Source organism: Neomonachus schauinslandi, chromosome 8 (genome assembly GCF_002201575.2).
Source record: "Neomonachus schauinslandi chromosome 8, ASM220157v2, whole genome shotgun sequence".
In the NCBI taxonomy this organism is placed as follows: domain Eukaryota; kingdom Metazoa; phylum Chordata; class Mammalia; order Carnivora; family Phocidae; genus Neomonachus; species Neomonachus schauinslandi.
Window position 1 is genome coordinate 30,711,528 of NC_058410.1, and position 15,099 is coordinate 30,726,626.

The 15,099-nt window shown below is 38.9% G+C and overlaps 1 protein-coding gene across 3 annotated transcripts in view; it reads right to left on the reverse strand.

The window, feature by feature from the left end:
* EYA4 (EYA transcriptional coactivator and phosphatase 4) overlaps window positions 1-15,099 on the reverse strand; it is a 235,112-nt gene that overhangs the window by 11,253 nt on the left and 208,760 nt on the right. For all 3 annotated transcript variants that reach the window (XM_021693330.1, XM_021693332.1, XM_021693331.1), the window contains 3 exons: window positions 8,941-9,030; window positions 2,207-2,265; window positions 1,939-2,099 (listed from right to left, as the gene is read on the reverse strand). In XM_021693330.1, the coding sequence (XP_021549005.1) occupies window positions 1,939-2,099; window positions 2,207-2,265; window positions 8,941-9,030 (310 nt within the window). The remainder of the gene's footprint in view (window positions 1-1,938; window positions 2,100-2,206; window positions 2,266-8,940; window positions 9,031-15,099) is intronic.

Genomic DNA, 15,099 nt, shown 5'->3' on the forward strand with positions numbered 1-15,099 from the left:
TTTTAAAATCAAAATGTACAGTTTCTGGCAACTCTCATTTGTCCTTATTTCAATAAAGGGATGCTAACAGAGTACAGAAAATGGACTTGCATGTCAGCACTTAAACTTTTAAAGCTATAATATTATTTATTAGTAATCTTGTTAGTTTTTACATAACTTTAATACCCTTCATGAGGGGAACAATGCCATACCTAAATAAAAATTATTTCAGATTTCTCAAGGGGATATTTATTTTAAAATTAAACATGTTACCCACAATTGAATTTATTCTATTTTTTTTTTTTTAAGATTTTATTTATTTATTTGACAGAGAAAGACACAGCGAAAGAGGGAACATAAGCAGGGGAAGTGGGAGAGGGAGAAGCAGACTTCCAGCATAGCAGGGAGCCCGATGCAGGGCTCGATCCCAGGACCCTGGGATCATGACCTGAGCCAAAGGCAGACGCTTAATGACTGAGCCACCCAGCCCCCCACCCACAACTGAATTTAAATGGAATATCTGTTTGTCTGATTTTACAAATGTCTTACCTAGAGCATTGGAGTGAATTAGGAAACTGGAGTTGTCTGTCCTGCAGGGGCCTCTTTCTCATTTGGAAATGAAGATCTCCTATTTCTAAGATCTCTTTTTGGTTCTAACAACCATAATAATAATATTGCTATTGCCTATGGTTCCACATATTTTTTTAAAGATTTTATTTATTCATTTGAGAGGGAGAGTGAGCACAAGCAGAGAGAGAGGCAGTGGGAGAGGGAGAAGCAGACTCCCCACTGAGCTGGGAGCCAACGTGCGGCTCGGTCACCGGACCCTGAGATCATGACCTGAGCGGAAGGCAGACACTTAACTGACTGAGCCAGCCAGGCACCCCTACATGTTTTTTATTCTCTTATAGCTACTGAGCGTCTACTGAACACCTATTATGTACCTTAAGGCTCACTAGACACTGGAGATACAAGATGAACAGACACACAGCCCCCGCCTCAAGATGTGTGTGGTGTGTGTAATATATATACCATAGATGAAAATGTTATTTACTACACTGTATTCTATGATAAGATATAAACATACATATATATAGTATGCATAAGTGTATTTAACTTATCATTCAATTTTAGATTCTGATTTAAGCTCCTCAAACCACCCTTTAAAGAGAGAGAGAGAGAGAGAGAAACAAACAGAAAACCCTGGGAGAAAAATGTTATGTGACTTCATAGCTAATCTTAGGATCTTGCTGACATAAAATCGATCCTAATAATAGAAATAACCAAGGTTTATTTTATCAAGAAATGTATCCAGGATTTTAGTTTTGATGTCACAGGTTGTGATATCACCTCTAATATATGGATGAAAGTAAAATAGTTTAGATTCAACCTACAGAGTATCTGAACATTTAAAAACCATGATAATCACAGTTAATACTATACATGGAAAAGATAAAAGATATACTGCCAGACAACATGCAATTTTTTAAAAAAATAAAATAGTCTTGCTTAAGTCTTTGAAATGACATAAAGCACTGTTTATATTTATTTTGGAAAGGATTCCAGAAAGATAATGAGGACTAACCACTCTGCTTTAATGACTGGGGCCTTTGCTTTTAGGCAGGTCTTCCCATTGCCTCAATGAGTTCCCCTGTCTGGTTTGCATGAATTGTATCTGCACAAGAGGGGTAAACTTCCCATGTCCTGCTGTAAATCTTGACCAAACATCTGGGCACCCAGAATTCCCAACTCCTTTGGCAGAGCCACATGTTTTATTTTGCAGTTACATTTTCCCCCCCACCAACTAAGAAACTTAAGATTCTGACTCAGGGGAGTTCAACAGGAGCTCTTAGTAACTTCTTTTCTACTAGAGTAGTCTCTAACATGGAACACAGAACTACAGGTCAGATCCTACTTCTCTCTACAGTATCTCTATTAGATTTAAAGAGCCACACATACCTCCAACATTGTTCTTGTAGGTGTTGTATAATTCTTTTACTCTTCTGTAACGAAAAGCCAACTTCCTCATCCAGTCAACCCCTCCTCTTACACCTGTTGGCAAACAAAGGTTTGCACTACTTGCAGCTGCATGGAAGCCATCAGTTGCAAAACTGTAGGTACTGCAACACCCAAAATACATTAAAAAGAAATAAAAGAAATAATTACAGGTGCAAAACTCCATAGCTGAATTTCTGTAGGAAAGAGCATACTGAAAGGCATGGCTTACCTTAAGTCCTGCCCATTATCATCAGAGGAAACATCATCTATATGAACTTGATCACACTCCTGTTAAAAACATCGGAAAAGTTACTTGTTTTTCAAAGGATGCCTGTGTGGTTTGGGGGTTTTCCATCTTTCCATTTCAGACCATGGCCAGAAGGTGGCAGCATTTGCCCATCTATCCCACAGACAAACTGGGGAAATGGCAGCATTTCTATTTTAAATCCAGAAAAGTACCATAAAAGGGAGTCCGAAAACATATGACATGTGGATTTCTTTCGAGCAGCTTAAAATTAATGTTTACTCTGAAAATTATGGATAACAAATTATCTTTTGAATCTTTTTAAGAATGACTGGTGTTCACTTTTAGCCATTTCTGTTGCGTATACTTAAATATGGAAACAAAGCTAATCTGAAGATACACAGAACTTGTGTGGTTGAACGTCAGGTGGTTACTATTATTTGCTATTTGTTCAGCAGCTATGGAGGGGCCTGATGATTATGGTGTCCTGTGAGATTTCTAGACTTCCTACCTTTTGCTGGGCCAGGGGTACCATGAAGGAACCATGCTGATGCTATTCTAAAAGTCCTGGTCTTTTTTTTTTTTTTTTTGACCATATTTTTTTATTGTTATGTTAATCCCCATATATTACATCATTAGTTTTAGATGTAGTGTTCCATGATTCATTGTTTGTGCGTAACACCCAGTGCTCCATGCAGAACGTGCCCTCCATGTATCATATGACCTCACTGATATGAGGAATTCTTAATCTCAGGAAACAAACTGAGGGTTGCTGGAGTGGCGGGGTTTGGGAGGGATGGGGTGGCTGGGTGATAGACACTGGGGAGGGTATGTGCTCTGGTAAGTGCTGTGAATTGTGCAAGACTGTTGAGTCTCAGATCTGTACCTCTGAAACAAATAATGCAATATATGTTAAGGATAAAAGTCCTGGTCTTTTAACACAGAAAAAAAGCTAGATAACCGTGGAAGTCGGTATCTTTTATTCCTTTTATTCAAGTTTTGAAATCTTGAAGCTGAAAATGATACTTACAAATAAAAGGGAAATAATGAAGATTTACCATCTCCAATGTGCTACAAACTCAGAGGAGAATAAACTTTAGGTACATACACCCATACACTTGGTATGACTGAAATCACAGTGTTCTCAGAGCAAATGGTTACTTTTCTAGATAAGAAGTAAATTCTTCTTTGCTGTTCTAAGGGTCCTATTCTATCTTCAAATAATCTGCAAAGTTCTAATGAAATAGTATGTGATCTGAAGGTGGAATTTGGCTAGGGTATTTAAAATACCTAGTACTTACTGACTTTAGGATAAGTATGGTTTAGCTTTTGGGGCCTCTTTTTCTCCCTGCAAATTATTTCAGATACTCACAGATCCTGACTGCGTAACATAGTGCTTACTATTGAAAATCACTTTTTAAAAAATTATTAACTCTGACAAGAAGATGCCATACTAAGCAAGGGCTTTTCAGCTACTATTTATATTCATTATAGGACCTGGAAACTATTTGGTAGTGAAATATTTCATATCTCATCTCCAGCTTTCCACACTGAATATATTAGAACCTTTTATAGTTTGAGGTTGACTAGCTGATTTGGGCTTCTTTTAAAATGTAAAGTATAAAAGTAGCCCAATTAATACAATTTTAGTACGTAACTTGAAAATCCAGGTAAATAAAAGTTCATATGATTTACATAAATTATACATAAATTAGTAACTTTAGCATAAATGTCTACCAATACTCCTAGGTAAGGAAGGGCTCCAAAAAGTTAATCTGACTGGAAGCCCTTCCTTACCTAGGAGTATTGGTTAATCTGACTGGAAGCTCCCTGAGGGGGGTGTTTGGGTCACCTGGATATTACCCCCCCCCCCCCCCCGCCGCTTAAGGCACAATCTGGCACATGGTAATCGCTCATCAATTCTTTGTTGACTAAATGGCAGATATCTAGACAAATGACAGTTCTTGACAAAATTACCACAATCATTTAAATTTTCTAACACAAAGTTGCAATTATATTAATTGCAATCCTACGTGGTAAGGACTGTAAGAGATATTTATATCAAGAGTGGAGGGGAGTTGGGGGAGAATGGGGTACAAGCCAAGGCTGCAGGAGTGTAAGGGCGGGACATGCACTTGGAAAGCCCTTACCCCATTTTGGCTAAGTATGGGTGGAAAGGAGTACAGCCCAAACTTTAACCAAAGGAGGCATTATGCTTCCAGAAAAATCTCAGGGAAAAGTATGGGAAGCAAAAGTAGTGGCTACTGGATTGGGCTCTAAAGGAAAGGTTGGAGAGATTTGATCATTAGCATGAAAACTGGAAATAAAGTTCTCCCAGAATAGGGAGGCAACAAAGTATTCTAGACAACAAGACTTATTCCTTATTAGAGACGGTGACATTCTCGGTAAGTATGAAGATGGAAGTAAATTACTATCAAAATGGCATCATGTGTACAAAAGTAAGGATCCGAAGGGGTACGTGCACCCCGATGTTTATAGCAGCAATGTCCACAATAGCCAAACTGTGGAAAGAGCCAAGATGTCCATCGACAGATGAATGGATAAAGAAGATGTGGTATATATACAATGGAATATTATGCAGCCATCAAAAGGAATGAGATCTTGCCATTTGCAACGACGTGGATGGAACTGGAGGGTGTTATGCTGAGCGAAATAAGTCAAACAGAGAAAGACATGTATCATATGATCTCACTGATATGAGGAATTCTTAATCGCAGGAAACAAACAGGGTTGCTGGAGTGGGGGGTAGGGTGGGAGGGAGGGGGTGACTGGGTGATAGACACTGGGGAGGGTATGTGCTCTGGTAAGCGCTGTGAATTGTGCAAGACTGTTGAATCTCAGGTCTGTACCTCTGAAACAAATAATGCAATATATTTTAAGGAAAAAAAAAAAAGAAGAAGAAGAAGGTAGCGGGAGGGGAAGAGTGAAGCGGGGGAAATCGGAGGGGTAGACGAACCATGAGAGACGATGGACTCTGAAAAACAAACTGAGGGTTCTAGAGGGGAGGGGGGTGGGAGGATGGGTTAGCCTGGTGATGGGTATTGAGGAGGGCACATTCTGCATGGAGCACTGGGTGTTATGCACAAACAATGAATCATGGAACACTACATCTAAAACTAATGATGCAATGTATGGGGATTAACATAACAATAAAAAAATAAAAAAAAATAGTATCACTGGAAAAAAAAAGGCATCATGTGAAGCTGTTCATTCCACTCAAGTTTTGAAATCTTTCATTATGTAAATAGTTTCCATCTCTCTCTTCTATAATAAACTACAATAAATAAATAAATATCCAAAAAAAAAGAGGGGGGAATACTTACGAATGACTCTGGTAATTAGAAGTTATTTCTAGATTTCATACCTTCTCATCCTAATTTGTAGAGAAATTCCTCTGACATTTCAAGTATTAACTCACATGATTAATTTGTATACTTTGCCCCTAAATTTATTTTTTTACTCCTGAGGACATCAGTATATCAAACTTATTGGAGCATGAGCTCCATATTTGAAGTTATGTTTGAGATTTTTCCAAATGGAACTTCTCTTTAAATTCATGCCTATTTAACTATGCTTGTTGACTCTGGACTCTTGCCTGAGGATTACAGTCCAGTGAAAGAAATCTGAACTTCAATCACTTACATTTTTAGAAAATTCCAAATAATTGTTCTTCAATTAGTTTTCACTCAGAGGAATTTTGCAAGAATTATTTTTGACCAAAACCTGAAATACTAAAAACAGTGCAATGCTTGGCTTCAACAAATTTCAGTATAAGGACTCAAACATTTGGACTAATTCTGTTATTAATCTTAAATTACTTAATTTTGTCTTGCGCGGTGGCCATGAAGTTGTCACTGATCTTTATCACTTATAATCTACACAGCAGCCTTCTCTCACCTTTGTGAACCTGAACTCCCCAGTGTCTTCTTTTCTGGAAGTTATTCTAACTGAAATAACATTTTTATTTCAACAGACAGCATTCTCTTATTAGGAGGAGTAGTGTGAGCATTTGCCTCCCTGCAGTTGGGCAGGATGCAGCGAAGGGTCTATTAGGATTTAAATTTGTATCTTTTAAGGAATTATGTGAAAGCAGCTGCTACTACATATGTTACAGTATCTACTGAAGGATTTGAGTCTCAAATTAGAGCTCTGGGTTAAGAAAAGGAACCCTGAGAGATTAAATACAGAAGCAAAAAAAAAAAAAAAAAAAAGGCTAACGATGGAGTTACTCTCTTGAGGAATCCGCCTCTTTGTTAGCAGAAGCAGAAATAGCTTAACACCAGTCTGCAGCCCATGACAATCTTTGCTTACCAGAGGTTTACTGAAATAAAAAATGGGGAGAAAGACAAGTTGACTTTCAAAATGAGATGTAGAAGACTCGTGGATATATATGTAACAGCACTGAATGACCTTGAAAGCTACTGTTTAGATTTTATTTGTTTTCATGCTTGTTTATCTCACTAAAGTCACTAATAAGCCTTTAAGTTCCCTTGGGCACCTCATCTGGATGTACACGCACGCACGTCGTGTGCATGTGTGTGCGCACATATGAGAGTTCAGTCAATTTACATGCAGATAACTCCATCATTTCATTGGTTAAGGTATTTTTATTGGATACTAAGTTGGAGTGCTTGAGTCAAATGGAATTTTTAGCACACTTTAAAACATAACTAAAAAGCTATAATCAGAAGAGAAAGTCAATACCAATATTTTCTCAGTTATCATTTTTACCGGAGATCCTGTAGGGTATTTTGAAAATATATTTTATATAGTACATAATTCAAGATAAAAATTCTTAAAGCACCATGACTGACCACATGCTTCTGATATCCCAATATTCATGTCAAACTTGCTAAAAGTATTTGCAAATTCATCATATGCTACTCTCGCTTTCTCGCTTTACTATTCTGTGAAAAGTTGGGTGGTAAATTTACTCCATCTGGCTCCTAATGTGCCACTAAAAAGCTAAAAGGTCATTTATCCCATTTATTTCTAGTAAAAAATAATTAATGAAATGAAATAAAAACTAAAACCTGAATAAAATCACATAAAATTTTTTTTTTTGGTCTTTTACAGGTTTAAAAAGATGAGTAATCTTAGAATTTTCTTTAGAAAAATGAGACTCATCCATTTTAACCAAGAGAAAAACCAACCTAAAAGTTATCGCCATATATAAAAATTCAAGTTCCAAAAAGATTAAAATGTGTTTTCTATTATAATGTATATATAAAGTCATTCTGTATACTACCCTACTAATAAGTAGCATGATTAATTTAAATCAGGTTTTAGAGAGGTGATTATTTTTTCTTATTATCTAAAACTGGAAAACTTGCCGAGGAATACTGATCGTTCATACTGGCCATTAAAGAAAACAAATAAAACCTCTTTAAACAGACAGTAATTTTATTATCCAGTAAAAACAGTGACTCACTGCAGAGAAAACACCACCAAAAAAATGATACTACCCAGATTTCCAGCACATACATTTATGGGATATACTAAAAAACAGAATTTTTACTCTTATGTCTCAAGTGCAGCTGCAACTGGATTTAAGACCTTGTCAATTTTTAAAAGTTATTTAAGACACTGACTAATTTAGCTTTTCTTTCTCACATCCTTCTGTTAATTTCAGCATGGTATGGGGTCAGAAATATGTGCTCCGGAGCCAGAGAGATTCCAGAGTTTCAAATCCCAGTTTTACCACTTAGCTAGCAGGTAACCTTAGACATGATTTTTATGCTTGTGGGACCTACAGTTTCTCCTCTACAAAAATAGTGTGATAAACAAATTTATTTCAAAGGGTATTATTCAATTAATGGAAAATCCAATATAAAATGTTCTGCACAAGGTGGGATTTCAGCAATAATAATCTCCCTCTCCATTTATAATAGGATTATAGATAGATACTTTTATTTCATTGTGAAACCACTGGGTAAAAAATAAATGTAAATATGTCACTTAAAAAATATTTCACCACAGTTGCACTTGATTGAGAAGTACTTCTGCTCAGTGCTCAGCTACTCAGTTACTTCAAATTTTACCATCTGAATGCCTAACAACTCAGATCATTAGCACCCAGATTATATACCTTATTACAGTACTTATTTAGCGGTCTTGAGACTATTGGGCGAGGGGGAGTTCTTTCAATTTGTTATTGTTTTTACTTTCCCTTTGAGCTTGGAAATGAAAAGATAAATGAGAACAAAAGAAAAATGCAATGCAACCAATCAGATGTGCTATGTAAACAGCTCTAGCACTGTTTTACCCAGATGCAGAGGAGTAAGGAATGATAATGTCTAAAATTAGGCTTCAGATTATCTACAAAACTTAATGACCCATGCCAGCACCATGAATAGTACCCAGTGATTAGTACCTAAATAATACTCTGGTTAGGAACCTGGAGAAGCTAATGTTGACTCCAAAGGTGCCCAATGGGTTGTCCAGAGGGACAGCAAAGCAGAGCTTCTCCTCTTCTGAGATACTTTTGTTTTAAACAGGTGCCAGTAAATAGGCAGAATTCATTAGCGCAAGTTAGCTTTTGTTTATATTTGTATATACATTTTTCCCCTTGACAGAAACTTTGCTATCCTCTTGAGCTAAGTATTTTTCAGATTTCTTGAGGTTATCTGCCTATTTAGAAACCATCTAAGCATTATAATAGTTGGGATATGACTATTCCTTTCTTTTTCAATTCTTACCTCTAAATCATTAAAAAATAAATGTGTATCAGCAAGATTAAAAATCATTTCCTCCATTCGGAGTCCCAGGGTTACAGCCATGGGGGGATCCTGAAAAGGAAATACACATAGAATGAGGTAAAATTTCAGTAACCACTTACTATTAAGAATATCTTAAGTGCCTATTATTGGGGGCGGTGGGGGTGGGTAGAATGTATGGATTTTTACCTAGGACCCAAAAGATTTCCCAATGATCTAAAAAGCTGCCTTTCCAAAGGATAGTCCAAACCACACTAAATATACATCTGTGAATTTACAGGAATTCATACACACATCAAGACAACTTGGAACACATTTCCACATACATCTATATGTTCGTGAGGAGGAAGTAGGAAGCAAGCTAGTTCACAGGACCCGGTTTATATGTACTCCATGGAAAGTCCTTTGGAGAAAGATATTTGGATGGGCTACTGAAGAATGGAGCAGACTGAACAGAAGAGGAAAGGCCATCCTTCAAGAATAACAGATAATAAGTAGGTACAGGAGAAAAGGAGGACTTCTGAGTGTCTGCAAGACGGGGGCAGAAAAATATCATCTGAAGGTGGGCCAGGAAGAGCTGGTGGAACACGGTAAAACCACCACTCAATTGTTAATTGCACTTTGATCGACAGGCAACATTTATTTGAATATGCATACAGCTTGGTCTAACCGGCATCTGACTAGAGATTAAGAGGGTAGGGTTGAGGATAACTAAAGGAACATTACTCCAGTAAAAGTAATCTCAGTAGAAAATACATAATGTTTAAAAGTTTAATGACCGCAAGGGACTCAGTAAGGAGGCAAGTGACTTAATTCTTGTCTACAGAAACCGAGATATTATCTAGCAGCAACGAGCTGAGAACCAAGACCAAAGTTGGTACTTTACCATGATTAACCAGAGTTGACAGCCTGGCATCAGAGGTGTAGGACTTTGAAAAGTAGGGAGAGTTTAGGGATAGGGCTGGGAAGCAATTCATGCACAAACATTGTGCTTGAAATGATGGTGGGTGAAATGATCTCTAAAGGAGGACTGCGATAGGTATGCCTCTGGAGATACAGAAACTAGCAAACCTGGAAGGGACAAAGCCTCAGAATTTGAGACCAGAATGAGTATTAGCAGGGAGAAGAATATGGTTTCGAATAAAGCTGACAAGTCTAGAAGAATATTGTTGGTTTTGGCTGAGAAGTTACTTTGGAAGACTTTAGAGGGTGATTTGGGTTGAGTGGCTGGGCCAGGAGCCAGACTGTAGGGATTTGAGGAGAGAGAACCAAACTTGTGTTTTCAATGTTCTAATAAATGGCATTTCAAAAAAAATGTATTTAAACTTGGGGAAATTAATGTTAACTTTACTTCCATTTATGATAAGGATATGCAACCCAACAGGCCAAGCTGTGTTCATTTATACCCCCGAATTTATTCCACTTAGCAGGAGAAGCCCTTCCTCATCCCACTCCTACATGGCAACAACTTTCTGCCTATACTCCCTTCCATATGCTTTGAGGAGGAAACCCTAGAGTAAACATATTTGAAGTGAGTGTCAGCTTCATATTCCGTAGTGATTAAAACTTAGAGAATAGGAATTGAGTGCTAAGAAAGAAAGAGGTCACTGAGGTGTTCTGAGCAAAGTGAAGACTCGATGTGGGAGAAGATGAAGACAGGGCAGTAACGATATGTTGGATGTCAACACAATTCTCTAATTGTTTGCATTGCTTCCTTAGAGATTTCCGTGGATTTCATAGTCAGAGACTCTCTTTTCAAAAACAGATGTTCACTGTTCACATACTTGATGGCATCCTGGTATCATGTCCTCTAATCGCTCAGACTTGCCTGCTAGATTCATTTGTCTTCCAGTGACAGGATCATTTGGAGCAACATACCCAAAGACCAGATAAATTCCATTTTCTCCAACAAATATTCAAGAATAAAAACAGAAACAGGGAGTGCCTATTTTGTGTCTCACAAGGATCTCTTGCTGTTATCTTCAAGTATGAAATTCCTCTTTCTCCTTACTTCTTTTGTTGTTGTTCATGTTTTTGTTGCTGTTGAAAGAAAATCCCTGAAGGCCGAATAATTTTGTTTCAAAGTCTACATTTGTCTTTTTCTGTTCAAGAATTCCTATTTCCAGTCTCTGTCTCTGTCTTTTGGAGTGGGGTGGATAGGCTGAGGATGGAAAACTTGTAAATATTCTGTGTAGTCATGGGACTATGAACAAAAAGTCTATAGAAATATCAGGAAAAATCAAATGTAATTATAGCATGAAAACATATAATTCCATTAGTGATGCTCTCTGCTTTTGAGGAATGTTCACTGATGCAAGACAATAAAACCGAGCTCTACACTACTCCGTTATGTTTCTGATGATTACTGCCCTAAAGATATATATTTCAGATGGGGATTCAGAAACGTCCTATTTAAAAGGTTTTCCTTCTGGAGACTTGGTTGGTTGAATTCTTCTCCTATGATGCGCCAATTTTTTCTTTTTAAAGTCTTAAATAAAATTACTGAATTTCTTATATTTATGTCTCACATTCTTTGCATTTATAGGTCAGATTTATGAGGCTGGGAGAAAACATACTGTTCCTCTTTGATTGTTACTTTCATTGATTCCACGCTTCTGAAGTCCATAACTCTATGCGACCCATGATAGGCAAATCCATGAAGAATGCATTTTGTGCATCTGATAAGCATGCAAATACAATTTAAAGAAAAAACAACACGAATTCTCTAACAAGTAAGCATAGCGTACGGTAATGATGAAAACTGTATCTGAGCACTCCACGGGAATGCAGCCCCACAGCACTAGAGGGGGTCGTTCCTTGGTTTTTCAGGCTATGGTGATCCCACATCACATTCTACTCAGAGCCAGGATTTAGTAAGCATTTTGGCAAAATAGCATTTGTTAACTGGGAAAGTTTAGGTTTGAGGTTTGCTGGAGTGTGAACTAGCTGTATTTTACTGAGGTTTCCAGAGAACAAGCCCTGTTGAAAAGGAGGTGGTGCGTCAGCCATGCCAAAGGCTTGGCACAGATGGGCTAGGGACGGTCATGCCACAAGCCAAGGAAAACCATGTCTGTAAGAAGTGGTGATCTTGTTTCTAAGAGAATGTTTAGTGAGGGCTTACTTTCAAGTATCGAGTTTTTTTCCCCCCAGCTTACTAAGTCACTGGGACAGCTAAATCTAAGCGGATTACAATACCACATTTTTCTAGCTAAAGAACCCACAGGTGTAAGAAACCAAGAAAGATGACCAGCAAGCTGGGGGAGGCGGTCTTAGTGAGGATCTGTAATGGTGGGCACCCTCTGCTCGGCCGGACTCCTGCGAGAGCTACCAGAGCCTGCAACCCCACGGTTTTATCAGGCGTTTGAGAGTTAAACATACTTCTGGATTGAACCCAAATTTTATACAGAGATGTTTGCTCATTTTCATGAGATGTTTGTAGAATTATGGGCACCTTATGAATCAAGAGTTACTGCCTTTTTTAAGTTTAACTGTAGTGCGTGTTGAGTTTAGGGTCTGAAATGAAGTGACGGTGAAAACTTGGATGGGGGGGTGGGGAGCAGGATAATAAGGGCACCAACAGCGTTTTGTGGAAGCTCTGATACATATTATACATATATAACCGTTCCAGTACGTTCCAAGTGTCTACAGCAGAGTTTAACATGGTGCAAACTGAACTTCTGCCAATTTACTCTGTGTACTGTTCTATTAAAATACTTAAACTATTCCCAAGACATTTTAAGAGAGGGAGGGGGGAGAGAGAGAGGGAGAGAGAGAGGAAGAGAGAGAGAAGGAGGGAGGGAATGACGGAGGGAGGGAGGATGAAGAAAATGAATAACTCTTGGCCCTTAAATGTGTGATTCTCAGCCAGATGTCACCAGTTTTTAACCAAGTCAGGATCAAGTACGGCACTTCTCTATATCAAAATACTAATGCCTATTAGCCATGTTAGCACAGAACATAAATTGGAGCCAGACTGTCTGTCTATGGGCCTCTGCCCTGCACTGGGCCATCAGCTGGAATTCCTCCTCTAGAGACACAATGTAAAAATATCTCAGGAGAGGCAGCAATTATGTATTTTTAAAGAAATAAGGAACTTTTTCCTTTTTTCAAAAAGAACTAAAGCGCTTGGAGCAGTTATTCCTTTGGGACCGGAAGCACATTTGTCGACTTGTGGGCTCAGCGGCGGATGATGTGCACATTCATTACAGATGAAGGCAGACAGCGGCACTGTGAACTAGGGTAGGAAGAGCTAATGGGTTTGCGAGAGTATGTGAACTCTTCTCATCAGTGATGGGATGAAGTGAAACTCAGTCATGAATCAGAAGGGCAATTTTACAACTGACATGTTTCTCTATGATGGACAGGCAGAGGGCTTCAGGGTTCTCAGGGGGAACTGGAGAAGGGTCTCAGGAACACCCACTCTGTTAGCGTGTATTCACTGAGTGTCTGCGATGTGTCAGACGTGTTCAAATTCTGGGCAGAGAGCAGAGAATCAAATAAACAAAGTTCCTGCCCTTATGGGGTTAATACTATTACTGGATGATTACCTGATAAATATTGGACAAAATCCATGTAAATATATACTATGTCAGGTGGTGAAAAAAATCAGAGTCAGCAGATACAGAAGGCCATGGGGATGGGTGGTGATGGCTCATTTAAACACAGTTCAGGGAAGGCCTTTCTCAGGAGGTGACACTTGAGGTTAAGAACCTGAACACAGTAAGGGAACTAGCCATGCAGAGAAGAGGGGGCAGCGAGCACATGTAGAGGCAAGAGGGAGTCTGCATGTGTGGAGTGGTGTGAGGCACCGTGACCCCAGTCAGAGAAGGGAAGCGGAGCGGAGTGCTCAACTGGTTCAGACACACAGCAAGATAAACCAGGAATTTGGCAAGCAGGTCATTCCTCAGACTTGAAGGGACAGGCAGGGAACGAGAGCAGCAACTGAAAATGGGCTCCAGAGGCTTTTCTGGTGATGGGACCATTACAACATGAAATATGGCATAAAGAATAATCCAGAAGAGTGAGGAACTGGGGACTCAGGCATGAAAAAGGTCATTTCCAGAGTCAATTTATTGGGTAAGTACAAGGGCCTAGATCAAGGACATGAATGGAGGTGCAAAGAGAAGGCAGAGAATATGGTTACGGTGTGAAGATGAAGCAATTTTTTTCCAGCCTTTCAGTTTTTTTGTTTGTTTGTTTTGTTTTGTTGTTTTTTTTCCTCCAGTGAGGAGGAGTTTTGTGCAGAATTGAGAAGAGCTGTGAAGGTCTGAGGGGAGAGGAGGTTTGAAATAGTCAGCTGAAAGAGTTAATTAACTCAAGAGTGCTGGGCCCATTGGAGATTTGTGGACACAATCAGCTGCTAAGATACAGGGAGAGAGTCGGGCAGGTTTTTCTGCAACGTGCGTCTGATGCCTAAAGAGCAGGATAAGCACAGTGAGGCTTTATGGGAAAGTGGGGCTACACGGACATCCAGGGCTGAGGTGATGATGTCTAATGCAGAGCCCATCAAACTTGACCACACATGAGAAACACCTGGAGAGTGTTTAAAAATCCCACTGCTTACCCCACACTCCACACCAACGACATCAGATTCTCTGAGGTGGGAGCTATGCATCGGTAATTTCAAAGCTCTCCAGTGATTCCAACGTACAAATAAGACAAAATCAATAGATTAGCACCTCGCTACTCAAAGTGTGGTTCACAGACCAGCACCCTTGACATCAGCTGGGAGCTTGTAAGAAAGACCGAATTGCAGACCCTACCCCAGATCTACCCAAGCAGAATATGCAGTTTAATGAGATCGTCAAGTGATTCATATGCATGTTGATATTTAAAAAGTACTAGTTAAGAGCTCTCATGAAGTTCTGGACAGTAGGGAAGACCAGAGCTGGTATGGGCTTCTGGTTTCCCAAGAGGTAAGCCTCTGGGTTGCTTCCGAAGGACTCTAAGACTTAAGTCAGTCTGATCACTGAGTAGAATGCTAGTTCAGTAGAATTTCTTAGGAACTACGATTCCCTACTAATAATTTAAAGTTATGAGTAAGAGTGCATTGCTTCACCTTCATCTCCATAAAGACTACCTGTGGACTTAACTTCAGCAACCAAATGACCCACAGTGGCTCTTTTCTTAGTCATATAGCCA